At 40.5% G+C, this 27389-nt stretch overlaps 1 protein-coding gene across 3 annotated transcripts in view; it reads left to right on the top strand.

The window, feature by feature from the left end:
* The window catches only part of DOP1A (DOP1 leucine zipper like protein A), a 118986-nt gene that overhangs the window by 50075 nt on the left and 41522 nt on the right, over window positions 1–27389 (top strand). For all 3 annotated transcript variants that reach the window (XM_056109762.1, XM_056109760.1, XM_056109759.1), the window contains exons 8-17: window positions 355–464; window positions 1882–1990; window positions 4126–4246; window positions 8773–8892; window positions 10421–10535; window positions 10895–10924; window positions 11236–11469; window positions 19160–19775; window positions 21000–21274; window positions 23736–23888. In XM_056109762.1, coding sequence (XP_055965737.1) covers window positions 355–464; window positions 1882–1990; window positions 4126–4246; window positions 8773–8892; window positions 10421–10535; window positions 10895–10924; window positions 11236–11469; window positions 19160–19775; window positions 21000–21274; window positions 23736–23888 — 1883 coding nt within the window. The remainder of the gene's footprint in view (window positions 1–354; window positions 465–1881; window positions 1991–4125; window positions 4247–8772; window positions 8893–10420; window positions 10536–10894; window positions 10925–11235; window positions 11470–19159; window positions 19776–20999; window positions 21275–23735; window positions 23889–27389) is intronic.

Genomic DNA, 27389 nt, shown 5'->3' with positions numbered 1-27389 from the left:
GGTACCAGCCTCCCACGGCCACACATTTTGTGGGAGATTAGACTGCCTTCATAACTCCATACCACCTAGAAAGAGAGGACATCCTAACACTTTAGCCGAGATTTTCTGAATAGTCATTTCCCTATTAATAAGATTTTTTAAAAGGATATTTCTGGAAGAATACTATGATACTTACATATTGAATTGGTTTCCCTTATTAAACTATCTAAAATGATCTCTCTTGCTGACATTGATTGGGCTACTAATTGGTAAGTGTCTGGTGCTGTTTTTGAGATATTTGCTGTTTTAGTGTTTAGTGAAAACATAGTTTTAAGAATTCCATTTTAATGTAATTTGCTGTTTGTTTCCATGGAGGTTTTGATAACAATGGTGCCGTCATAGGACCCAGAAGCACAAGACACAGTAATCCTGAAGAACATGCCACTTACTATTTCACAACCTTTTCAAAAGAATTGTTGGTTCAGGTAAAAGTGCTTTCTCTCAAGTTTGATCATTTCTCGACAACTAGGTTTATGAAGGATTTAAGTCAAGGTTTTGCCTTAATTGAATTAATTCATAATTTAAAGAATGGATGTATATGTCTATCACTGTCCTCCCGTTGTTCATCGATTGCCTCGAGTGGACCCAGTAACGTCTCCATTGGAGACTTTGTTGTTACTGTGTCTGGCATATCGAATACGTCACGGGGAGCTTGCCAGGCTCTGCCATAAACTTCCTGAGAATGACTATACCGTAACTACAGTCATTTAGTATCCGTGCACCTGTCCGACTTGACTTCTAGTGTGGATTTCATAAATTCATAGTTTTTAATACTTTGCTATTACAACTTTTTAAAATGTGGTTCAGGTTGTCTCATGCATTGGCGCTATCAAAGTTAAACATTTCTGGGGCTGGAGCTGTTGTACAGTGGGTAGGATGCTTATCTTTCATGTGGCTGTGTGGGCTTCAATCCCTGAGATCCATAGGGTCCCCTGTGTCCTGCCAGAAGTGACCTTTGAGAGCCAGGAGTCAGCCCTGAAAAATGCCGGGTGTGACTGAATACAACAAAAAGTTAAGCATTTCTTAAAATGGATCTAAAACCTGGCTTCTTTCAGTACCTGTGTTACCTCAGGAAATGCGGCAGAGAGGAATCAAAACGTGAGCAAGTGGAATAACTGTAAATGTTACTCTGATCCAGAGGTTCATTTTTTTTCACTTCTGTTTCATATCTTTAAGATACCTCAGAATAAATGCAGCCCCACAATTTGTGACATTTGAAGCATTTTCAACAGAGAGATCATGAAAATATGGTTGGTTATGTCTCATAAGTGGGAAAATTACATAATGGCATGTTGATGCTTGGGCCATAATGTTTTGATCTTAGATTAAAAATTTTTATAATTTTATTTTGGTTTTGAGATCATACCAAGCAGTGCTCCTGGCTTACTCCTGGCTCTGGGCCTCAAAGTATAACTCTTGGCAGTGCTCAGGGGATGTGTTCCCAAAGATCAGACCCATTTATGTGTAAGGCAAGTACCTTGCCTGCTGTACTTTTTTTCTGACCCTTTATGTGGTGCTGAGGATCAAATACAGTTTGGCCACATAGAAATCAGGCACCTTACTCACTATAGTATCTCTCTGTTCCCTTATCACAGATTTTTATATATGAGATAATCCAATCAAATAATTCATGAATTTGTTTTTCTTTATTTTTTGTGACCTTTTTTTTTTTTTTGGAGAAAATGTAAACACTGTCTTCATCCCCTGCTGAGGGAAAATAAAAATTCATTGAAAGAATTTCAGAGAAGCAAAAACAATAGGGGATATAAATGCTCCGTCAGATATGTTGTAGTTAGCAAATACTTTAGGGAAAAGTATCTGATTCTGTTTTTGTTTTTAAAGGCAATGGTGGGGATCTTACAGATGAATGGATTTGGAGAAGAGAGCACTTTAATGCAGGATCTAAAACCTTTTCGTATTTTAATCAGCTTACTGGACAAACCAGAGCTAGGTAATATATATTAATATGTGTGTGATCTGTTTTAAAATATAACTGTGTTTATTATGTATTATTTCATAGTACAAATATAAGAAGATACTTCATTTTCTGGATTTTGAGTGACTTTTAAATCAAAGTTCTCAACAATTTATTTAAAATTCACTGTAAACTGTTAAGAAAATATGTTTTCAATTGGTATGTCAATTTCCCATTACCTTTGAATTATAACAGGAGACATTTTAAGAATACGGTTCGAATGAATCTTTTTTTTTTTGCTAATTTTTTTTAATTGAATCACTGAGATAGCAGTTACAAAGCTTTCATGTTTGAATTTCAGTCATACAATGATCGAGCACCCATCCCTCCACCAGGGCACATTTTCCATCACCAATGTCATAGTATTTCCCCACTTCTTCCCTTTCTAACCCTCCCCCTGCCTCTATGGCTGATAATTTCCCTCATGCTCTCTATTTGGGGGCACTGTGGTTTGCAATATAGATACTGAGAGGCTATCACGTGTGGTCCTTTATCTACTTGTTTGAATGAATCTTAATCCGGATTTAGGTAAAGGTAAAGGCCCTCCCGTTGATCGTCGATTTGCTCTAGCGGGCCCAGTAACGTCTCCATTGGAGACTTTGTTGTTACTGTGTCTGGCATATCGAATATGTCACAGGGAGCTTGCCAGGCTCTCCGATTTAGTTACTGAAATTGAAATGCTCATGGTCTATCATGACTATCCTATAGTTTATAGAATTCTTGAACTTGAACAGAAATATTTGGTTTTTATCTCTCAACTTTCTATCCCAGTTTTGTGTTTTTCTTTCTTCGTCATATGTTTCTTAACTTTTAGATCTGTTGGGAAGTTTACCACGACTCTTGGAGCAGAAATTAAGAAAGTTCATAAATATTTACAACATTAGAATGAAATAATAAATTATGTAATTGTATTATATTATTATGCATATTTTAGCAAATATGCTTAAGTCAGGGGCTGGAGCAATAGCACAGCGGGTAGGGCATTTGCTTTGCACGCGGCCGTCCCGGGTTCGATTCCCAGCATCCCATATGGTCTCCTGAGCACTGCCAGGAGTGATTCCTGAGTGCAAAGCCAGGAGTAACCCCTGAGCATCGCCAGGTGTGACCCAAAAAGTCAAAAAAAAAAAAAAAAGCTTACGTCATCCAACCAGCTCCTACTATAACTGTTATTTTGTTAATGTTTCTTTTTAGCTATTTTTTTATAGAAGAAGCTCAAGAATTTTTTAATGGAGATTGACATCCATTATACACTAAAGTTTGGTCTTGTTCATTTTTGTATGATTCAAATTAACAATAGATAAAAGTATAATTTAGTTAATGGTCATTCTCTGAGACCTATGCTACCTGCCTTACAAATATTTTTGCTAATTCTCCTGATTCACCTGTATGTGTCAGAATATTCTCATTCTAGATGAGATTACTAAAGCTCAAAGAAGTTAAATAATCTGTCCAAAGTAACAGAGCTAATAACTTGCAAAACCAGTTTCTCTGATTATATAATTTTTGTGAAAAGCTCTGTTTAAATAAACATTTATTCATAATAAACTATTCATAATAAACTAACTGTTTATTATTCATAATAAACTAACTGTTACTCATTTGTTAGCTGTTTCAAATATGAAGTTTAGCTTAGCTTTCAAAACAAAATTTTTATTGTTTTAATTTCAAGGTGGGGAGAACTATATGATTGTTTATTAAGTGATGCTCCATGAAATTATGGTGCAATAAAAACAATTTTAAATACAGAAGCTTGTATTAACTAAGATAATCAAAAAGCTTTAAGTAAATTCAAAATGCTTTTGTTACACAAGATATATAGGGAGATAAAGAAGGTGCTTCACAGAAATATAGACTTACCACTTATGAATCATGTTCAGTAGTGTAGAAATCTGAGAAGTTTGCAATTCTCTCCTCAAAAATAATTCTAGAGTTGACTAGGCAGTTCCACATCCTTCAGACACCAAGTATCTTTCTAATTTTTTTATTACATATTTTTTATTTGGGGACCGTGGTTTACTAATTATTTGTTTTAAGGCATCCTTTAATCAGACCACTTTTTGCCTAATCATATCAATATTAATTATTGGCTTCAATGTATCTATTAATTTTAGGACCTGTAATTCTAGAAGATGTTCTAATTGAAGTGTTTAGAACATTATATTCTCAGTGCAAAGCAGAATTGGATATTCAGATGGAACCTCCCTTCAGCAAGGACCATGCTCAGTTAAGCAGGTATATCAAAGAAACAATCATTACATAAATGTGTACCTATTTATTGAGAGTAAAATAGAAAATACTCTGTGAATTTTGTGTTCTGAATTAGTAAAATTGGTTTAAAGTGTCACTTAATTTCGGTATGAACTCTCCTGGTTAATGACACTACTTTTTCTGACATTCATTTATATGACTGCTGTGTAAACAAACTCCTACATGCTACGGTTAATTTTTAGTTCTGTCAGTTTAGAAAGCTAAATTTTAGCAGGAATTATGAAGGTAATTAAGTGATTAAGTGATGAAGGTATAGATACTGGAGACCTTATTCACACTTAAACTCACAAGAGATTCACTAGCACAAGTCAGTTAGTAAGGATTGTTGGCATAACTTGACTTGTTCAACACCAAATCATAGATTAGAAAAGCGTTAACACAGAGTAAGTGAACTTAAGGATACCATATGTTCTTTAAACGATTTTTTATTTAAGTTATGGATATTCATTAGATGTATATATTTATCTATATATGTACATATTTTTGATGCCTGGGAAAGGTCATATAATAGCATGGTCCTCAAGTCAATGATAAATATTGGTAAAGTCTTATATTTTCTCCTATATACAGCTTACCTTTTTGTTTGTTTTTTTTTGTTTGGGACCATACCTGGCAATGCTTAGGGGTTATTCCTGGTTCTCTGCTCAGAAATTACTCCTGATGGTGCTCAGGGTACCATGATGGATGGATAATGGAGATCAAACCCAGGTGGCTTGTGCAAGACCAATGCCCTACTGACTGTACTATCTCTCTATGCTCTATACAGCTTATCTTTTATCTAGTCTCATCTATTGTAATATTACAAAGATTCCAAGAGTGTGTATATAAATCTTATTTGCATAATTTAAATTTCAATTAGTATCTCCTTAGGCTTTATAAATGGTCTTTTTTTTTCTTTTTTGGGTCACCAGTTGTAGTTACTGGTTTTGGCATATCGAATACACAGCGGATAGCTTGCCAGGCTCTTCCGTGCGGGCGGAATACTCTCGGTAGCTTGCCAGTCTTTCCGAGAGGTATAGAGGCTTTTGGGGTGGCCTCTAATCACCCTTGTATGTGTTACCATATTTGAACCCTATCAAATATGGTACGACAATTCCATATGGTACGACAATTCTACAGCTGAATCTTACGAAGACAATGTTTATGAGAAACAGCCTTGTTCCTGACGCCCCATTCGCTCTCAATGGAACGACCATCTCCGAATGCAACAGCTATGTGTACCTAGGTCGAGAGGTCAACATGACAAATGACCTGGCACCCGAGCTGCGCAGGAGGAAGAGAGCAGCTTGGAACGCCTTCAAGAACGTGGAAGAAATAGCTAAGAGGACGAAGAACCTCCGGCTCCGGGCACATCTCTTTGATTCCACTGTTCTTCCTGCATTAACATATGCCTCAGAGACCTGGGCCCTACGCAAACAAGATGAGAACGCCATTCAGGTCTCCCAAAGAAGAATAGAAAGAGCTATGCTTGGAATAACACGTTTCACTCAAATGAGAGAAAGAATCCGGAGTTCTGACATCCGTCGACGATCAAGGATCAGGGACGCTGTCTCATATGACAAGGTGTCGAAAATCAGATGGGCTGGTCACGTAATGAGATTTAAAGACGACCGTTGGACTAGAGCTGTTACTGATTGGATTCCACGGGATGTCAAGAGACCGCGTGGCCGCCCACCTACCAGATGGTCAGACTTCTTTGTCAAGATCATGAACGATCGGTTTGAGGCCCTCCATGTTCCCGGAGCGAAGAGATGCCATTGGGCTACACTAGCACGCGACAGGGACAAATGGAGACGTTACTGGCGCCCGCTCGAGCAAATCGACGACTAACGGGAAGTTAAGTGATTAAGTGTGATTTTGGGTCACACGCGGCATTGCACAGGGGTTGCTCCTGGCTCATGCACTCAGGAATTACTCTTGGCGGTGCGTGGGGAACCATATGGGATACTGGGAATCGAACCCAGGTCGGCCGCATGCAAGGCAAATGCCCTACCCCCTGTGCTGTCACTCCAGCCCCTGATCTTGCTTTTTAATAAATGACATACTTCATATATTACAACTTTTTAAGACAGTTTATTTTTTCCTAAGTATGATACCCTATAATTTTAGTCGTAACGTTAATATTGACTAACCTGTCAATTGTTTAGGACTAGAACAGTAGGATATGTAGGTAGGTAAGAAATTAATAGGATAAATGGTTTCCACCTGGATTAGCAAAGTTATTGACCGATATTCCAGTAATATGACTTACAGTTCTTATTTTTGTTTTTCAAACCAAGAATAATATTTGATATAAGCTTTCTTAAGCAAATCCTTAATAGCACAGGAAGTCAGAGAACACTCCTTCATCATCAAGCTATGAAAATCAAGTCACTGCTCAGTTTATATACACCAAGGGAAGCAAAAAAAAAATATCAAATTAACATACACTAAAAATAGTTTTAAAATAACATCCTGTTGTTTTCTTCAGAGTATGGTTATATTTTTTTATGTATAAGTTTAAATTCTCAAATGAATTGGCAATCTTCTTTCCTCTCTAAAATCATATTTAAATCAAACTTCTTGGGGAGCAGAGTGGGATAAGACAGTATAACTCTAAATTGTAACCAATCTGGGTTTTTTCTTTATAAAACACACTCAAAAATTTTTTTAAAATTTTTTATTAGTGAAACACCATGAAGTACATTTGTAGACTTATAAATTTTTGTGCTTGGGTTTCAATTATACAATGATCCAGTACCCATCCCTCCACCAGTGCCCATTCTCCATCATTTACTTTTTTTTTAAAATTTTTGTTAGTGAAACACCATGAGGTACATTTGTAGATTTACAAATTTTTGTGCTTGGGTTTCAATTGTACAATGATCAAACACCCATCCCTCCACCAGGGCCCATCAAAATATTTTTTAACTTGAAGGCACACGGCACTTTGCACTTAGAAAATGAAAAGTAACTTTGGTTAGAACATAAATTAAACCTGTACCAGAAGATGCACAAGTAGGGGGCAGAGTGATAGTACAGTGGGTAGGGTGCCAACCTTGAATGTAGCTGACTTGGGTTTGATCCCTGGCACATACATGGTCCCTAAGCCCACCAGGAGTGATCTCTGAGCACAGAATCATGAGTAATCCGTAGCATCCGCTGTATTACCCCCTCACCACCAAAAAAAAAAAGAAAGAAAGAAAGAAAAAAGGAAAAAGCACAAATACTACCCTTCTCTCTGGTTTTATTTATTTATTTTCTCTTGAAATACAGAATTTTATTTAGAAACTCTTTAAAGTAGAAAAAAACCCTGTCAAGAAAGACCAGGTGGAAAATAGGTTCCTGATAAAATGGAATTTGAGGGCAATGAAAGTCTAAAAGGCCACAAAAGAGAAATAGCACCACTGTTATTTGAACAATGGCTAGTTACTTGCCTTTTTTTTTTTCTTTTGGCATTGTAAATCACTGAATCTGGGTTTTCCTCTGAATTCCACACAGAGCATGCACTACACAATTTTTATCATAAAATATCTGCTTTCTACACACATTTCCTCTCTGGTTTTATTAATACGTAACTGTTGTATGTGTCTGATTAATTGAAGATATGCGCAGCACAATGGTTTAACTTACATATATTGTAAAATTACTATATACTCTTTGCTAGCATCTGCTGCATCATATATACAAGTCAGAGAAAAATAGGAAAAATGAATTTCAAAATTTTACAGCAGTAGGTCGTTTGCCTTGTGCTCGGCCGGTTCAGCCGAGCCAGGTTCGATTCCTCCGCCCCTCTCGGAGAGCCCAGCAAGCTACCAAGAGTATCCCGCCCGCACGCCAAAGCCTGGCAAGCTCCCCGTGACGAATTCGATATGCCAAACACAGTAACAACAAAGTCTCACAATGGAGACGTTACTGGGCCCACTTGAGCAAATTGATGAACAAGGGGAGGACAGTGCTGCTGTGCTATAGTTTAAGTAATATGCTTTTTGGCTGTGTGCAAGGCAAACACCCTACCCTCTGTGCTATTGCTCCAGTAGAGTGCTTGCCTTGCACGTGGCTGGCCCAGCCAACCCGGGTTCGATTCCCCCACCCCTCTCAGAGAGCCCGGCAAGCTACCGAGAGTATCTCGCCCCCACGGCAAAGCCTGGCAAGCTCCTCGTGACATATTTGATATGCCAAACACAGTAACAACAAAGTCTCACAATGGAGACGTTACTGGGCCCGCTCGCGCAAATCGATGAACAATGGGAGGACAGTGCTACCGTGCAGGTCTGATTTATGATTACATGTTTAAACTCTGAAAACTCAAATTTGCAAAACGAGTTACACATAAAATAATTGAAAGGTCTTTTGTAGCAGTTTTCTCGCTATAAAATTTTTAACAACTTCCTAAGAAAATACTGCTGTAACAACATTGTATTAAATTTAAATTTGAAAAATTTTTAAAAAGTTCTGAAAATTAGAAATGTTAATGTTTACAATCTTTTTGGTCCTTTTTTTTTTTTTAGTAAACTAAGAGAAAATAAGAAAACAGCAGAGCTGATTAAAACTGCCAACCTTCTCTTTAATTCTTTTGAGCCTTATTACATGTGGGATTACGTTGCACGTTGGTTTGAAGAATGTTGCAGGTTTGTAAACCGTTCGTTTTAATCGGATACAAAGCTAAATTTTTAAAATCCTTGACTGTTTTTGTAGAGAAATCTGCAAATGTGTGCCTCTTAGCACATTTCCACAAGATTATCACCATTTTGAAATTCCTTTGTTATTCATGTTTTTAAAATATTAGCTCCAAGTCATACTTTTACTGGTGACAAAGTCCTCCATTCCTTAGAACGTGAATCTTTTAAATGATCTGAAATTCCAGTAATGTTGACCTGAGTAGAGTATCTCTCTGGACTTCAGACCAGTTGCCGTCAGGAACGAATCAACCTCTCAATCCTTTGGAGCATAGTAAAAAGCAAGCGAGTACAATCTCAAGATTAGAAATGAAAAATAAAAATGTTGACTCTGTGCTAAAGATGACTCAGTCATCTTTGATGATTTAAGAAGTTGTTTGCTTAATCATTCAGCCGATAGCTGAACAGAAATACTCCCTTGAAAAGCACGATGCAAGGCCTGGTCCTTGTCTTCGAAGGTCTTATAGGAGCAACAAGTAAGACATTCACATACATACTTTCTGTATCACATGAAGTATCACAAATGCTTCGGTAGAGGTTAGTTGTGGTAGGAAGTGTCACTGTCTTTTCAGCATCTGAACCAGGCCTGGAGTTTTAACGACTTCCTTTTTACATTCACAAACATATCTCTCTATCCTTCAGCAGGGACCACTTTTTTTTTCTTTTTTTAAAAATTTTTATTAGTGAGACATCATGAGGTATAATTGGGTATACTTCTTTTACTTGTATGCTTCAGAGCCTTTACTTGTGATGTTTCCTTTAAACTAGCTCTTCCCCTTGCCCACCTGGTAAGATTTTTTTTACAGTGATCCTCATTTTTCAGTCAACTTCCACAACTCTTTTCACACTGCCATATTATGAAATTTACTTACCTTTGCATTTATACTTCTCACTATCAGGGTCTTAGCATAGCCTTCCCTAACTCTGTCTTCAGAGTACAGTGCAGTGTATGACCATAGAGGATTAATATGTTTTAATGTGAACGTTTGTTGGAGCAGTGGTCTCAACTACTTGGAATGGAAAAGGCTTCCGGAAGGAGGTAACATTTGAGTCCAGCCCTTGAAAGTCAGATGCATTCTGAGTGTGAGAGATACGGTTCTGAGATGACGGCAATCCAGGAGGTCAGGTTGAGTAGGAGCAACTAGAAATCCAGCAAGAAATAAAACTTTTTAAAGTAGGAAGGGATATCTGGACGAAGATGGGAAATAAATCTTCCCCCAAAGTAAGACCCTTCTAGAACATTTAAATCTGCAGGACAGGAGTTAGGTGAGCCTAAACCTAGAAGTCTTAAGGGTTGTCCTTTGAGCATGTTACATGTATCTCAGTATTTTGGGGGGTGGGGCTGTTCTTCATCACAAATACACAACCGTACGCCCCACCCCACACTGATGACTTGACCCTCCTTAAAAGACAATGTTGTTGTCTCATTTATTCATATCACTTAATACTGTGCTTGATGAGGTGAATTTTGTCCTTTTAGGAGGACACTGCACGCCAGACTTCAGATTGGGCCTGGAGATAGTAGTGAGTCATCTGAGTTACAGCTGACCAATTTCTGCTTACTAGTGGATTTTTTATTGGATATAGTTTCTTTGGTAAGACCACCTTGGTTAAAAAAAGATACTGAGTAAATTTAATGACAGTGAATCTATGTTGTTTTAGATAAACCTCACCTACAAGTAGTTTTTTCCTTTAAAATTAAATTGGTTTCCCCCCCTTTTTTTGGCATAGTCCTTTTTTGAGCAAAATGTTCCCAGTATTTTTTCTTCATATGTGTGATTCATGTTCAAGTATTACATTATATGGAATATACTTCAAAGCTGCATGTTTTTGAACTTTTAAGTGTTTGGTGTGTAGTTGTCTAGTGATGCATGTATTCATTGATGATTATTTTAATGAAGACTTTTGGCTGTATTTTCCCCTTTTCTCAACTCTTTGCTTTTTCATTTTGAAGCCTACTAGAAGTATGAGGGTGCTTTGTCAGGTATGACATCCAGCCTGTTTTATTTTTAACTGATTGCATTATTTTGTCATAATTTTAATAATGTAATATAAAACTGGGAAAAAATCATTTTACTATGTATATTCTATCGTATTTAAGTTGAAAATTTGGGGACAATTTTTTAAAAAATTATTAATGATAAAATGACTGTACAAAGCTAAGAACATGACAAAAATGAAATATTACAGATGCATAAAGTTAATTCCCTTGTTGCGTAGATTAAAGTGAATGAAACAATGCAGACATGGGGCTCCACGCTGTCTCAAGTTTTGTCATTCCACTTTTCTCTTCAGGAGACCTACATTGAGATTCAGACGGAGCATTTGCCCCAGTTGCTGCTAAGGATGGTCTCTGCCCTGACGAGCCACCTCCACACGTTGCACTTGTCCGAGCTCACAGACTCGCTCAGGCTGTGCTCCAAGATCCTCAGCAAGGTGCAGCCTCCTCTGTTGTCTGCCAGCACTGGTGGTGTCCTCCAGTTTCCAAGTGGGCAGAACAGCTCAGTCAAAGAATGGGAAGACAAAAAGGTAACGGTAGTTACTGTTTTGCTATTAAACATTTTAATAGAAATTTTTAAGAGAAATCTTCTGAATTATAGAACGAATATCCCAAGAATCTGGTGCTTCATCGTCCTGTCGACTTTTGAGTCGAGTGCAATTACATTGTTTTCTGTCAGCACTTTCCAATAAAAATAAAATTCAAACAACGTGTAATTTTTAATTTTCTGGTAGCCAACCACAATAAAAAAAAAACATTTTTAAATATAATAATTTGGGGACTGGAGCCATAGCACAACGGGTAGGGTGCTTGCGTTGCACGTTGCCGACCCGGGTTCAAGTCTCAGCATATTCCATATGGTCCCCCGAGCACCACCAGGAGTAACTCCTGAGTGCAGAGCCAGGAGTAACCCCTGTGCATCACCGGGTGTGATCCAAAAAGCAAAAAAAAAAAAAAAAGATAATTAAGCAAAAATAATTTTTTTATATTTATTTATTGAGTCACTGTGGGAAAAGTTCCAAAGCTTTCAGGTTTAAGTCTCGGTCATGCAATGATCAAACACCTTTCCCTTCACCAGCACTTATTTTTCACCATCAAGAACCCCAGTATACTCCCCCATCCCACCCTCCCAATGCCTGTGAGGCAGATGATTTCTACTTAACTCTCTCTCTACTTTGATTACATTCATTATTTCGACAACAGATGCACCATTACTGTTTAGAGTTTACACCCAACAATCAGAACTGCTGAAAAGGCGTTGTGAAATAATTTGTTCTCTACAGCTGGTTATGAGAACCTCTTGATATTTGGATTTCTGATATTTTACTTATTAAGTCTGGAGGGATTTCTGCCAAGAGCCAGATAATCACGAGATTGGTTTCTGTGGCTCTGGAGCCATGGCTGTGCCGGAGAGCCTCTCGTGAAGGGCAACTCATGACCTCGGTAGGGCATGAAGGACGAGCCGGGAACGCGCCCCTTCCTGTGAGGTTGCAGTTGCCCCGTCACCGCCGGCTCATATGTGGCTTTCCAAAAAGCTCCTAGGCAGCCACCATCTTGCTGCCCAGGGGCAGAAAGGTGGAAGGGAGCGACACCCCTTCCCTCCTAGGGAGGCACGGTACTGTGCATTAACGCATAGTCCATTCACTTTTCTGCCGCAAGCTGCCAGGCTCTGCATTAAGTCCTTGTGCCTCTGGGGCCATGGCTGTGCCCAAGAGCCGCTTATTGGGGGCAACTCGTGACCTCGGTAGGGCGTAGCAAAAATAATTTAATTAAACTTTAGCTGTAACTTAAATGTAGTCATTCTGACATTTAATTTATATAAAAATGATACCAGGGTCTGGAGACAGTACAGCCTTTGGGGGCCTTCCCTTGCACACAGCTGACCCAGGTTCAGTTCCCAGCACCTTTTATGGTACTCAGAGTCCTACCATGAGTAGTAAGCCATGACCCCTGCCAGGCATAACCCCAGAACCAAAAGAAAAAAAAATGCCATATTTTAAAAGTTTCTCGACTTAGTTATCTTATTTTTTTCTTTTCTAAGTCTTTAACATTCAGCACATCTTCATTCGAATGCAAAATTCTGGAGTGTTTTTCTTTTTCTTAGATCCAGACCTGGCAGTGAGAGGGCTCCTCTTCGTTCTGTGCATGGGGAAGCATTTCCTTGCGGTACATGAGGACCAGGTGTTGCCTGGAATTGAGCCCTGGCCTTCACATGCAGAGCATGTTGTTGGCCCACTGAGCGGTCTCTCCAGTCTCAAATGCTGAATTTTTATCGGAAACAATTGCTCTTAGCCAGGAAGATGACCCCAAAGGATAGAACCTCAAGTCCCCGTGTCATATTCCCTGCACAGCAAGGTCCTGCAGAACCATGGAGTTGGCCCTGGTGGCCCCCCCAGCTGCATCTCTGGGTCTGAGCTGAACCACAGGCATGCTCAGCTGGCCTAGTGCTGCTGGGGATGTCCACGGAGCTCTCTTAGAACTGCTTGGGAGGCTCAATAAAGAGAGAGAGAGAGAGAGAGAGAGACAGAGAGAGAGAGTGTGTGTGTGTGTGTGTGTGTATGAGAGAGATCTGTATATCTATATTTTTTCATTTTTTTTCATTTCATCTTCCTGTTATTCGTCGAATGCCTCGAGCAGGCCCCAGTAACGTCTCTTTCATCCTAGCCCTGAGATTATATTCACGGCTCTTTAGGAGAATGAGACCCATCATTGTTACTGGTTTTTGGCATATTTGGTAGGCCACAGGGAGTTTGCCAGACTCTGCCCTGTGGGCAGGCTACATTTGATAGCCTGCAAGTTTGTCCAAAGTAGGTATGAGATGATAAGATGTCATAAAAGATGTCCTGATAAAATATCATGCGGCCGCGGTTCCGGGAGCTGGATTTTATAGTCTCTATATTTATAGTATATTTTATAGTATCTATAGTATCTATTTTTATAGTATCTATATTTAATTTCATATTATTTACATTAGAAAATTGTAGTTGTATACTCAGCTGTTGTAAGCATGTATGTGTTTTTCAATAATTGTCAAGTTTTTAAAATTTCAGTTCATTTTTCTGTCAGATCAACCACACTTGAAAGACTTAACAGTTGCATGTTGCCTGGTAACCACCATATACAAGTTTATAACCTCAATTTCACTAGTCTTTTAATGTGTACTGAACTTTTGACGTGCTATAATTCCAGAATTCTGTAAACCCAGAATTGGGCTAGGGAGATGACTCACAGGACCGGAACACATGCTTTGTATTTGGAAGTTTTGGGTATAGCCTCAAAACATACGAAAGGCCAGAATTTTTTTTTTGAAGTTGTGCTAATTGTTTTTATATTAGATATGTTCGTGGTACAGGGGATCAAATAGTGACCTCACTTATAGAAGACAGGTCCTATACCATGGATCCACATCCCTAACTTCCAGATTCTTTTAAATTTTGTTTTATATTGCGGTAACAAGATAATAGCAGGTTATATATGTTTTAAGGATACAATTTCAAACCTCTTGAAAATATGTCTTGCCATCCCAAACCCGCCAACTATGTTCAGTATGTAGCCCTGCACTGTCCTGTCCTCCCGTTGTTCATCGATTTGCTCGAGCGGGCCCAGTAACGTCTCCATTGGAGACTTTGTTGTTACTGTGTTTGGCATATTGAATACAACATGGGTAGCTTGCCAGGCTTTGCTGTGGAGGCAAGCTACTCTCAGTAGCTTGCCGGGATCTCCGAGAGGGGTGGAGGAATTGAACCCGGGTCAGCCGGGCCCGCTGCTCGCAAGGCAAACGCCCTACGCTGTGCTATCCATCCCATATTCAGTATACCTCTTCGATTTTCTATTTGATCCCCTCCACCTATTCAATCCTCTCCTTTGTTCAGCCTAGTTTTTCAGTCACTCCATGGGTTTGTTTACATTTGGCTGTGTTCCTTCACTTGTCTCATATATGAATGAAATTGATTGTTGTTTGTCTCTCTCCTAATTTATAATACTTCTTTCTTTCTTTTCCTTTCTTTGTTTCTTTGTTTCTTTCTTTCTTTCTCTCTTCTCTATCTTCCTTCTTTCTTTCCTTCCTTCCTTCCTCCCTTATACATTATATAACAATATTATATTATATTTCCTTTATACTAAATTTCTGAGTATTTTTAGTGTGTCAGCCATTTGTATGTTTTCCTTGGTCAAGTGTCTGTTCAGCCTTTTTCTTCGTGTACTTTTGTTTGTTTGGGGGGTCACACCCCAAACCCATCCAGTGCAATATTAGGTATGTTAGTTTTTAGTTTTTGCTGTTTCCCTGTCTACTTTTGGTATCAAAGTAATCTTGACTTCATCAGAAGTATTTCATAGAATTTTTTTTCTCTTTCTTTGGTTGTTTTTGGATCATACCTGATGGAGCTCAGGGTCTCCAACTGCCTTGATGCTGAGAGATCATTTTGGGGGATGCTTGGGGGCTTATGTGGTGTTGGAGATTGAGCTTGAGCTTCCTGTATACAAAGCGTGTCCTCTAGCCCTTTAAACTATCTGACCAGCCCTATTTCTCCCATTTTGAGCCAAACTTGAGAAGAGTAGATAACATCAAGTTTGAAGGTTTAATGGTCATCACCAGTGGAACCATTTGGTCCTGGGCTTGTGTTTTATTATTATTTCAGTTTTCTTGCTTAAAATTCATCTGTTCAGGGTTTTTGTTGTTGTTGTTGTTCCCATCTGATTTAGTATTGAGACTTGCGAAGAATTTCTTCTAGGTTCTCCAGCTTAGTCCATAGTGTTCTTTTACCATCCCTTGATTTTCTAGAGTATCTGTTTTAACTTCTCCCCTTTCACTTCTGATCTTACCAGGGTTTCCACAGTAAGTCTAGCTACAGGTTTATCCATTGAATCTTTACAAAGAAGCAGCAAGTGTGTCCATTGATGTTCATCTTTGTCTTTATTTTCTGTTTTTGTTTGCTTCCATAAAAAGTTCATTTTCTTGGGGCCAAAATGATAGTACATCAGGCAGTGTTCTTGCCTTGCATGCGACCAACCCAGTTTTGATCCCCTCTTACCATATAGTCCTCTGAGTGCACCAGCGGTCTCCCCTGAGCACAGACCCCAAAATAAAACAAAAAAAAAAAACAAATTTGTTTCCTTCTAATGACATTTCATTTATATTTTTCTAGTTTGTTTGGATATGAGATTAAATTGTTCACTCTTGATTTTTTGTTTTCTGGTACAAGCCTATCTTGAAACCTACAACTTTAGTTCTGTTTTTGCTTTATCCCATATGTTCTGGTAGTATATGTCTTTATTTTCATTTTTATTTCACAAGATTTTTAATTTCCTTTTGATTTTCCTGCCGAGTCATAGTTAATAGCTTATTATTTACTCTTCGTATTTTTGAGAGATTTTTTCAGTTTCTATGTAATTTCTAATTGCACAGGTCTGTGGTCTGAAAGGATGCTTTATTTATTTGTTTGGGGGTTTTTTGTTTGTTTTGGGTCCACAGCCAGCTATACTCAGGGCTTACTCCTGGCTCTGCACTCAGGGGGCACTCCTGGTGGGGCACAGGGGATCATATGAAATGCCAGGGAAAGAACCTAGGTTGGCTGCATGCAAAGCAAACTACCCTGCCCACCCTCGTATTGCCCCGGCCCTATAGAGTGATTCTTTAAAAAGTCATTAATATCATTTGCCTCTGTGTACTTAGTACATTGTTGTAGTCACTGTGTTAGTTCTTTGTGCCCAAATTGCCACATGTAATTAAGCCTGAAACATAGCTGAAGACCTAAATGTCAAAAATGTATGCAAGTTTAGTTGAATGTATTTGTTTTGTTTTGGGGGCCATGCCCAGTGGGCTCAGGAGTTACTACTGTCTCTGTGCTCAGGAGTACACCTGGCAATGCTCAGGGAAACATATGCAATGCCAAGGATTAGAGGTGAATGCAAGGCAAGCACCTTCACCCCTGGACTATCTCTCTGGCCCAAAATTTAATTGAATTTATAGCTTAAATTGTATTCCTATAATACCCATTATGACCCTTATGCTAAAATTTTTTTTAATATTATAATAATACACTCTTGGCTATATTTCAATTTAAATGAGAACTTAAGTGGTGGTTAGCCTTTCAGCAGAAAAAAGAAATGAGATCGTGAAGTTCAGTTTCCTTAGCCACCTGTAAACGTTGGCCGTCATAATACCAAGAGTTCTATACTGTTTTAAGCATGGTAATGTGCTGTGATAAGAGCATGTTTTGAATCCCTGATCTGAGCTCTTTGAGTGTATTTGCTGTACCCATGCACTATGTTATTTAACTTCTTTGAGCCTCAGTCCGCTTACCTTGGAAGTCAGGCAAACAACCTCTCCATCCACCGCCTCTTCTGCGTGGAGGGCACTGCGTGTCCAGTGGGCAGCTCCATGCAGTCTCTGCCCTTCTGGGCTCTTTGTCTCTTCTGGGAGACACACACTAAATAATCACCCTCTTAGCTAGATTATGTGAGATACATGATGGAAAATCTAAAGAGGTGGTAAGGAGGAAGAGGTGAGTGATGGAAGACCTCCCGTGGAGGAGCTGAGGGGTGGCCTGGAGGCAGCTGGAGTTGAAGGGTAGGTAGAAAGAAGAGAGCACTTGAGAGGAAGCAACCCAAGGCTCTGGCAGAAAGGAGGCTGTGCACATTGGGGGAGATGCAGCCATCAAGCTGGGCCAGAGCAAGGTGGTACAGAACTTTACCCTGTGCTAAGGTTTTTATTCTTTATCTTAGGAGCGATGGGGGGCCTCTGAAGGGAAAAAGGCAAGTGAAGTAATGAGATTTGTTTGCATTAGAGAAATTACTCTGGCTGCAGTGTGGAATCTGGATCTGAGAAACAAAAAATGGTTGTGGGGAGACCAGTAGTAGTGCAGGTGAGAGGTGGCGAGATTTGTGCTAATAGAATTGGAGAGAAGAGCGAAGAAATCGGAGGGGTTAGCCATGTAATTAGAAGAAAAAGTGGGTTAACTGATAATCAGTGATCATTAAGACTTGTTGGATATTTATTGAGTGTGGGTCAAATGTCAAATGATTTTCATGGACCTTCTTAGTCACTGTAGCAGTGGGAAAATGTGGGACTTTCTGTCATCTCAGTCACACAAATTAGGAACCTGAGGTTTAGAGATGTTGACTAACTGGCCAGGCTGATAAGTGGCAGAGCCTTTGTTGGCTCATGGGTATCGTCCTCCGTCCGCTCTACAGAAGTGCAGGAATGTGGGAGAGTGGTGGAGGAGGTGCCAAGAATCACCCCTCAGTTTCTGTCTTCCTGGTCTGTGAAGAGTGGTGTCAGTCAGCGAAGGGACTTTGGATGTGGTATCAGAACACTGACTGTGCATCTCCCCTGATCGTCAGCAAGATCATACTTTAGTGACCCTATTCAATTTTAAATTATGTCCTGGAACAGCATTATCCAAGGAATTAATGACATTTACATTTTTAAAAAATTAGAACATGAAATATAGACACGAACTGTACTCATCATAAGGAGAGAACAGTGAATCCATTCCAGCTGTACTGTAGTAGCTGGTTTATATTACAAATCATCGTCTCGTATCTTCTCTAGAATAGAAAGTACTGCTTTCATTCTCTACATCTATACTTGTGCACATAATGTGGATTGAATAGCTCTTTGCTAAAAGAAGATAAGGTATATAGCAAGCATTTGACTAATCCTTTATATGTTTAGGCAGAAATGTTACGTCGTGTGATTCTAAACAGATCACCTGTTAGAGTTTATTTCTAGTTTTTAAAATATGTTACCTTCTCAGTCTTTGCATTATTTAGAGGCTAGTGATTAAAATAGTGGAAAAGAGGTCATCTTCTTTACATTTGCTGACCAGCAGTTGAAAACCACTTAGACGTTAAGAAAATAATTCCATGATATGGATTGAAAAATTCAGTCACTTGAAAACAAAGCTCTAAATCTTAAAGACTTGTACATTTGTATCTTTCACCCCCAAGAAGCAAGCCTTATGCAGAGAATGTGGTGAACATTACCAAGTAAATAACTTTATATTATTACATTCATTAGAAACATACCAGTATTTCCTATTACAGGAACACATTAAGATTCAATTATATACATAGATTAAGATTCAATTATATACATAGAATACGTTGTTAGTGGTTTAATATAAGGCTGACATCTTTCAAAATGTTGGTCATTTCTAATTTTTCATTACTAATAGGTCCATCGAGCCACTCAACCTTTCGATCTTTTTAATGTGTCAGGTATCTTCAGTCTCCCTTGAACATCCTTCTGAAGTGTTTGAAGATGGAGAAAATCCACCAAGTAGCCAGTCGTCAGAGAGTGGATTCACGGAATTCATACAGTACCAGGCAGACCGAGCTGATGAAGTGGACAGAGAACTGAGTCGGGGGCAGAGGGCAGCTGCCATCCCAATCGGGAGCACGTCCTCGGAGACAGAGACCACCTCGACGGTAGGATCTGAAGAGACCGTCATCCAGCCCCCTTCCTTAGCCACGCAGGGAACGGCCGCCCGGAGCGGGAAGGCGGTGCAGAAGACCGCAATGCAGTGTTGCTTGGAGTATGTCCAACAGTTTCTTACCAGGCTTATCAACCTCTACGTCCTTGAGAGTAAACCTTTTTCCCACAGTTCAGCTCCCGAGCAACAAGGGGATCTCGGCCAGAAAGAATCTTCAAAATGGGACAGGGATTCACACGGAGATGTGAAGGAGAGGAACATAAGTAAACAAAAGACTTCAAAAGAATACCTTTCCTCCTTCCTTGCAGCCTGTCAGCTCTTCCTGGAGTGCTCCAGTTTCCCCGTTTACATTGCTGAGGGGAGCCATACCTCAGAGCTACATTCTGAAAAATCAGAGACTGGTAAGAGCAAGAGCGGCTCCGCTTTATTTAGGTTTAAGTATTTTTGGCTGGAGTGATAGCACAGCGGTAGGGCGTTCGCCTTACAAGCGGCCATCATGGTCGACCTGAGTTCGATTCCTCTGCCCCTCTAGGAGAGCCCGGCAAGCTACCCAGAGTATTCAATATGCCAGACACAGTAACAACAAAGTCTCCAATGGAGACGTTACTGGGCCCGCTCGAGCAAATCGACGATCAACGGGAGGGCCTTTACCTTTACCTTTTAAGTATTTTTGGCATACTTCGTTAAAGATCAGTCAGATATTAAGACCAAGTTTTGTTTTGTTTTTCAGAGTCAGTTTAAAGAGTGTTATTTTAATTTCTTGTTGATATCTTTTATTTTTTTTTAATTTTTATTACTGAAACACCATGAGGTACAGCCGTAGACTTACAAATTTTTGTGCTTCGGTTTCAGTTATACAATGATCAAGCACCCATCCCTCCACCAGTGCCCATTTTCCACCACCACGGATCCCAGTATCCCTCCCAAACCCCATCCCCCATCCTACCCTGTCTCTGTGGCAGGGAATTCCCTTTTGTTTTCTCTCTCCTTTTGGGTGTTGTGGTTTGCAAGAGAGGTAATGAGTGGCAATCATGTTTGGTCTAGAGTCTACTTTCAGCATGCATCTCCCATCCTGGGAGGATCCTCCCAACACCCTTTATCTGGTGCTCCCTTCTCTATCTGAGCTGCCTTTTCCCCCTAGCAAGTGTGGCAGGCCTCCAAGCCATGGAGCAAAATTCCTGGTACTAATCTCGGCCACTCTTGGGTGTTAGTCTCTTATTTTGTTTCTTGTTGATATCTTTTAATTAAAAAAATTAACTGCTTCCTCTGGGGGGGAAAAAAACGTAAGCAAATAGCTCTACTTTCAGTATAGTTTTTATCTTTATCTAAGAGTTTATAGATATGCACACCTGCTACATAGGCAGTGAGTACTGCATAATGGTGAATGGATTAATATACCATCCATCAAAAGAGGGAAACGAATTTTATAATGCATATGGAAAGCACATCTTTAAACCATTTAGGAAGTGCCCGTTGCCCCGGGGATCCAGGGAAGAAAGCGTGGCTTTGATAACAGGTAGAGCTTGAAGGTATTCAGCAGAGGTGCTTTGGTTTTCAAGACTGACCCGGAAGCATGCTTGAGAGTGTCCCAATGTGAACTCTTGCCTTCCGTCTCTCCCCGCCAGACTGGGAGCATGTGCAGCCTCCACTGTGGCTCCAGACTCTGATGCACGCTTGCAGCCAAGCCAGCAATTTCAGCGTGCAGAGTGTCGCTATCTCACTCGTCATGGATCTAGTGGGTTTGACCCAGTCTGTGGCCGTGGTCACTGGGGAGAACGTCAACAGTGTGGAGTCTGCGCAACCCTTAAGTCCAAATCAGGGAAGAGTCGCCGTGGTGATCAGACCTCCCCTTACTCCGGGAAACCTGCGCTACATTGCCGAGAAGACTGACTTTTTCAAGGTAAATTCCGAGGACATACGTGACAGAGGTGATACTCTGTTAAGCCTCTCTCAACAGAGATTTCAAAGAGAGCAACCAAGCATGCGTGACTGCCTCTTAATTTCATACGCTTAGATAGAGTTGATTTGCACTGCTCTGTCCATCTTTTCTCCAGTTTGGTTAGGAGATCACATGATCGAGGAGTATTTGGATAGGGAAAGGCAAGTTAGGAAGGCGCTCGGGCAGGGAGAACACAAATTCAGCTCGAGCGGGATAGTGAGTGAGTGAGGAAGGTGGCTCATTCTTACAGGAAAATGTATTTCCAGGTGAAGTCGTTTTGACACTCTCATAGCCTCAAGTCTACAGATACCCCAGGAAATGCTTTTCTGACGGTATATTATCTGTGGTCTGTCCTGCAATTCAGGGAGGAAAAGCCCACAGTATTTGATTTCTATGCCAACAGAGCCGATATCCTCTACATAGAAAGAACAGCGAGTATATTTGGATTGGATTGTATCCTAAGCAAGCAAATTCCTTTTATTTTTGGTGAAGGGGGTGCGTACCAGGAGGGGCTCCTGATTGGCCTTGGGGGATCATTTGAAGTGCTTGTGGTCAGACTCATCTTGGCGGCGTGCAAGGCATGTACCCTCTCTATCCGCTATACTTTGACTCTGCCCCGAATGCAAGTAGATCCTTTATACATACAATTTTTTGAAATGTGACCTTGCAGGTAGTTTCAGAATTGATTTCTGAAATGCTGTTGTGGTACAAGCATTGGTCTCCAATACCATATTAAACTGTGTAGCCCTGAAATACAGACGGCCTATATTGCATATCTGAGTAGTTTTGAGCATTTAGACTGTTCTGTGTCAGTTTCCAACATATAACTACTAAATTGCATCACTTTTCTAAATTTCAGTCAAATGGAAAAATGAGGTCTTACCTAGGCTCTGCAGAAAGTGCTTACAAGTTACTTGTTCAGAATAAATGTCCCTGGGCTGGATAGCTCTGCAGGCTGGAGCTTCCACTTTGCGTGCCGGAGGCCCATGATCAATACCTGATGCTACATGGTCCCACAGATATCGCCAGGGGTGTCCAAATCTCACTCCCCCCGACTAAGAATAAAATTTATGAATGCTAAGCGTCATTAAAAGAATATCATAAAGGCTCTAAGATCCTGAGTGACCAGAGAGTACAGACAGAAAGCTGCTCTTTTTTTTTTTTTTTTTATTTTGTTCCAGTCAAATGTGCATTTAATAGAATACTGCTTTTGAATTCTAAACACTGAGTATAATTCCTTTTTTTTTCCTTTGGCTCATGGACCCTCTGCATTATACTCATGATAAAAACATGAAGTTCTATTAGACACTAAGAAGTCCCTTCTTTTCCCAGCCCATTTTGTTGCAGGCAGATAGGTATGTGGTGTGTGTGTGTGTGTGTGTGTGTGTGTGTGTGTGTGTGTGTGTTTGTGTAAATTTACTTTGGGGAAATAATAAAATTTAAGAGATTCCCCAATCCCAGCCAAATAGTCCAAAGGCATGAAGACCACATCCTGTGGACAGGCAAATCCTGAGCTTTTAAAGTTGTAGATTTACAATTTTTTGTGCTTTGGTTTCAATTATACAATGATCAGATACCCATCCCTCCACCAGTGCCCATTTTCCACCACCATGGATAATATCCCTCCCACCCCCATCCCCCCATCCCCCCGTCTCTGTGGCAGGGCAATCCCCTGTGTTCTCTCTCTCTCCTTTTGGGTGTTGTGGTCTGCAAAAGAGGCATTGAGTGGCAAACATGTTCAGTCCATAGTCTACTTTCGACATGCATCTCCCCTCCTGGGAGGATCCTCCAAACATCCTTTATTTGGTGCTCCCTTCTCTATCTGAATAGCCCTTTCCTCTAGGATACCCGGCTGGCCTCTAAGTTATGGAGTAATCCTCCTGGTGCTGATCTCAGCTATTCTTGGGTATTAATTTTAAATCTCATGCCAGGGGGCTGGAGAGATAGCACAGCGGGTAGGGCGTTTGCCTTGCAAGCAGCCGACCCAGGTTCAATTCCCAGCATCCCATATGGTCCCCTGAGCACCGCCAGGAAACTCCTGAGTGCAGAGCCAAGAGTAACCCCACCCCTGTGCATCGCCAGGTGTGACCCAAAAAGCAAAAATAAAATCTCATGCCAGTAAATAATGGAATGTCTTCCACATATGACAGAGACTTATTTGCACCTAATCAAATATATTTGCTTAAAAATGATTTTGTCTCGAGACCAGAACAGTAGTCCCGTGTACAAGGCATCTGCCTTGTATGAGGTCAACCCAGTGTCCCATATTCCCCACCATTGTCAAGCACTGCCCTGAGCACAGAGCCAGGAGAGGAACTCCTGAGCACCACCGGGCATGGACCCTCACACAAACAAAGCACCCAAAAACTGTCTTTTCATGTCTGGTTTTCTGATACTGCCACACTCCTGTCTTTTCCCGTAGCACGTAGCTTTGACGCTGTGGGATCAGCTAGGAGACGGGACGCCTCAGCACCACCAGAAGAGTGTCGAACTGTTTTATCAGTTACATAACTTGGTTCCTTCCTCGAGCACTTGCGAGGATGTTATAAGTCAGCAGTTAACCCATAAAGATAAGGTAAGTTCTTGTCCCCTCTCCCACTCCCATTCATCAAAGGGTAAGTTCACAAAAGTCTTAGACAATTATAGCAGCTACTGTATATAGTATAGAGTTAGACGAGAGTTACCTTATTAGTTTACTCTGAGTGGGCATAGTTTTTAATGTATTCTCTGTAAAATTCGTAGAGGAAAATTCTCTATGAAAGCATTAATATGCAAACAATCAGGAAATTGTAAATCATGTGTTGGGTTTGTCTTTTCATTAAGGACACCAGGGAAGTGATGATTAGAGGTCTATATTCTTAGGTCTTCTGCAGCTGAGTCAGTGGCCTTTATTATGGAAATTTTGTATACAAATGTAAACAAATGTATACATTTGTTTATTGGAAATGAAGGGCTGGAGCGATAGCACAGCGGGTAGGGCGGGTAGCACAGTGGGTAGGGCGTTCGCCTTACACGCGGCCAACATGGCCGACCCAAGTTCGATTCCTCCGCCCCTCTCGGAGAGCCCGGCAAGCTACCGAGAGTATTCGATATGCCAGACACAGTAACAACAAAGTCTCCAATGGAGACGTTACTGGGCCCGCTCGAGCAAATCGACGATCAACGGGAGGGCCTTTACCTTTACCTTTTACCTTATTGGAAATGAAATAACTTCTGTTAGATTTACAAGCTAAAGAATACAAATGTGTGAGACTTTATTATTTGTGTTATATTAATCTAACATCTTAGAATTTTGTATTCGAGTGTACATGAGCTAATACATATATCAGATAGAGCAAGAAATGACTGAATAAATGGGCCTGAGAAGAAGCTGGATCATTCTGATTAGTCTCTTCCGTGTAACTTATGATGTATAATTGTCTTTCTGTGTCTGCTCTATAATATACATTAACTATTTTATTGATGAGTATTTAGAAATTTCTCTGATTTTATTTGGGGTAAGAAGTGATAGTACTAGTGATCAAACCCAGGACCTCACGTGCAGATCATGTGTTCTTCATGGAATTACACCACCAACCCCGAGATTGTCCTAAATTAAAAATCCTAAATCCTGGTGAGTTTGGGTTTGTTTTATTTCAAAAGACATTTAATTTTTAAAACATTTTTTTATTATTGAATCGCCATGAGCTACAGTAATAGCGCATTCATGTTTGAGTTTCAGTCCTTCGATGATCCCACACCCATCCCTCCACCAGGGCACATTTTCCACCACCACTGTCCCCAGGTCCCCCACCCCCTTCCTTTCCTAACCCTTCTCCTGCCCTCTATGGCAGACGATTTCCCCCAGACTCTCTCTCTACTTTTAGGCATATTATGGTTTGCAATACAGATACTGAGAGACTCTCACATTTGGTCCTTTATCTGCTTTCCGCACACATCTCCCATCCCGAATGATCCCTTTAACCATCACTGACTTAGTGATCCCTTCTCTATCCCGGCTGCCTTCTCCCCCAGCTCATGAGGCAGGCTGCCCACCATGGAGCAATGTTCCTGGTCCATGTGTCTACTGAAAAGAATTTTCATTAACATAATGAAGCATTTGACAGTAGGGAGAGGGTGTCAAATGAAGGAATAAATGAGGGGGGAATGGAAAGTAGTTCCAAAAAAAAAAAAAGGTTAAAATTCTATTTCTGCTGTAACTACAATCGTTCAAAATTCAGAAATTTTAAACAAAGCCTTTATTTTAAAGTGGTAGTTTATTTCACATTATATATAAAAATAGGACAAATTTTGTACCCGTTTTCAAAGAAATACAGGTTTTGAATAAAGGTATATGGTGCATCCATGAGCACAGTTGAAGTATCTGTTATTGTTAAGGTGACCTTGGTGATCCCGACGCCACCAGGTTTAAGCGGCACCACACACACAATTCTTCACCCTGAACTGGTGACTTGCTTAACTAAATGTTACAGGAATGACCCTGGCACGCCTGAGCACTGCTTGAGAGGCCCCCAATGAACTGTTACTAAGTACTTTTATTTTTAGGGCTAGAGAGGTAGTACAGCAGGTTGGGCACTTGCCTTGCATAGAGCCAAATTTGGTTCAGTCTGCATACCCCGTATGGTCCTCTGAGCCATCGGTAATGATCCCTGAGCACAGAGCAAGGAGTAGGTCCTGAGCACAGCTGTGGTGGCCAATATAATAATAATAATAATAATAATAATAATAATAAATAATTTTATTTTTAAAGGTTTGATTTGGTTGAGGTACAAATACCGGTTTCATAGACAAAGCTTTTATTAAGCTCATAGAAAAAGCTAACTTTCCTTACTCTGATCTATCATAAGTAACGAACTTGGTTACAGTCAGTGGGCCGGAGTGATAGCACAGCGGTAGGGCGTTTGACTTGCGCGCAGCCGGCCCGGCTGAGCCGCGTTTGATTCCTCCGCCCCTCTCGGAGAGCCTGGCAAGCTACCAAGAGTATCTAGCCTGCACGCCAAACCCTGGCAAGCTACCCATGACATATTCAATATGCCAAACACAGTAACAAGTCTCACGATGGAGACACTACTGGGCCCGCTGGAGCAAATCGATCGATGGATAACGGAGTACCGTGACCATGACCCTGTGACAGTCAGTGGTATGGAGCAACTTTCAATGAAGGATATCTAGATTGCTAGAGAAAGGTTCTAAATATTTTGAGACTATCATAATTTCTACTTGATTTCCAGTAATACCTGTCTATTAACTAAGTTTTGGTCTTCCTGTCCGTCTGTCTGTCCTCCTGTTGCTCATTGATTTGCTCAAGCGGGCCCAGTAACGTCTTCATTGTGAGACTTGTTGTTACTGTGTTTGGCATATCAGATATGTCACAGGGAGCTTGCCAGGCTTTGCCATGTGGGCGAGATACTCTCGGTAGCTTGCCGGGCTCTCCGAGAGGGGTGGAGGAATCGAACCTGGGTCAGCCACGCTGAACCCATGCAAGGCAAACGCCCTACTGCTGTGCTATCGCTCCAGCCCTTGGTCTTCCTAAATAATTTATTTTCATACTACTCTGTCCATTGCTAACCATCTTTTTCAGATAACTCACAAATTGATACATTTCCCTTGCAGAAATGATTTTGTGTTTAAGCTTTTCATTAAATCAGATTCAAATGATGGTAAATTTATTTAGGATTGATGCATAATTTATGGAAGCAAAAGTGAATTATATGTAGAATAAGTAAAGTAAGTAAGTAAAGGCCCTCCCATTGATCATCGATTTGCTCGAGCGGGCCCAGTAACGTCTCCACTGGAGACCTTGTTGTTACTGTGTTTGGCGTATCGAATACGTCACGGGGAGCTTGCCAGGCTCTGCCGTGCGGGCGAGATACTCTCGGTAGCTTGCCGGGCTCTCCGAGAGGGGCGGAGGAATCGAACTCGGGTCGGCCGTGTTGGCTGCGTGCAAGGCAAACGCCCTACCGCTGTGCTATCGCTCCAGCCCTTGAAAAGTTAATTTTTACTATTAAGAATTTACATTTACATGAAGGGTCTGGAAAGAAAGTGGCAGAGACAGAGAGTGCTTGCATTGCATGAG

Source organism: Sorex fumeus, unplaced genomic scaffold, assembly GCF_029834395.1.
Source record: "Sorex fumeus unplaced genomic scaffold, SorFum_2.1 ptg000008l, whole genome shotgun sequence".
NCBI lineage: Eukaryota > Metazoa > Chordata > Mammalia > Eulipotyphla > Soricidae > Sorex > Sorex fumeus.
The sequence above is the reverse complement of the archived record's forward strand: the minus strand, read 5'-3'. Positions and strand labels throughout refer to the sequence as shown.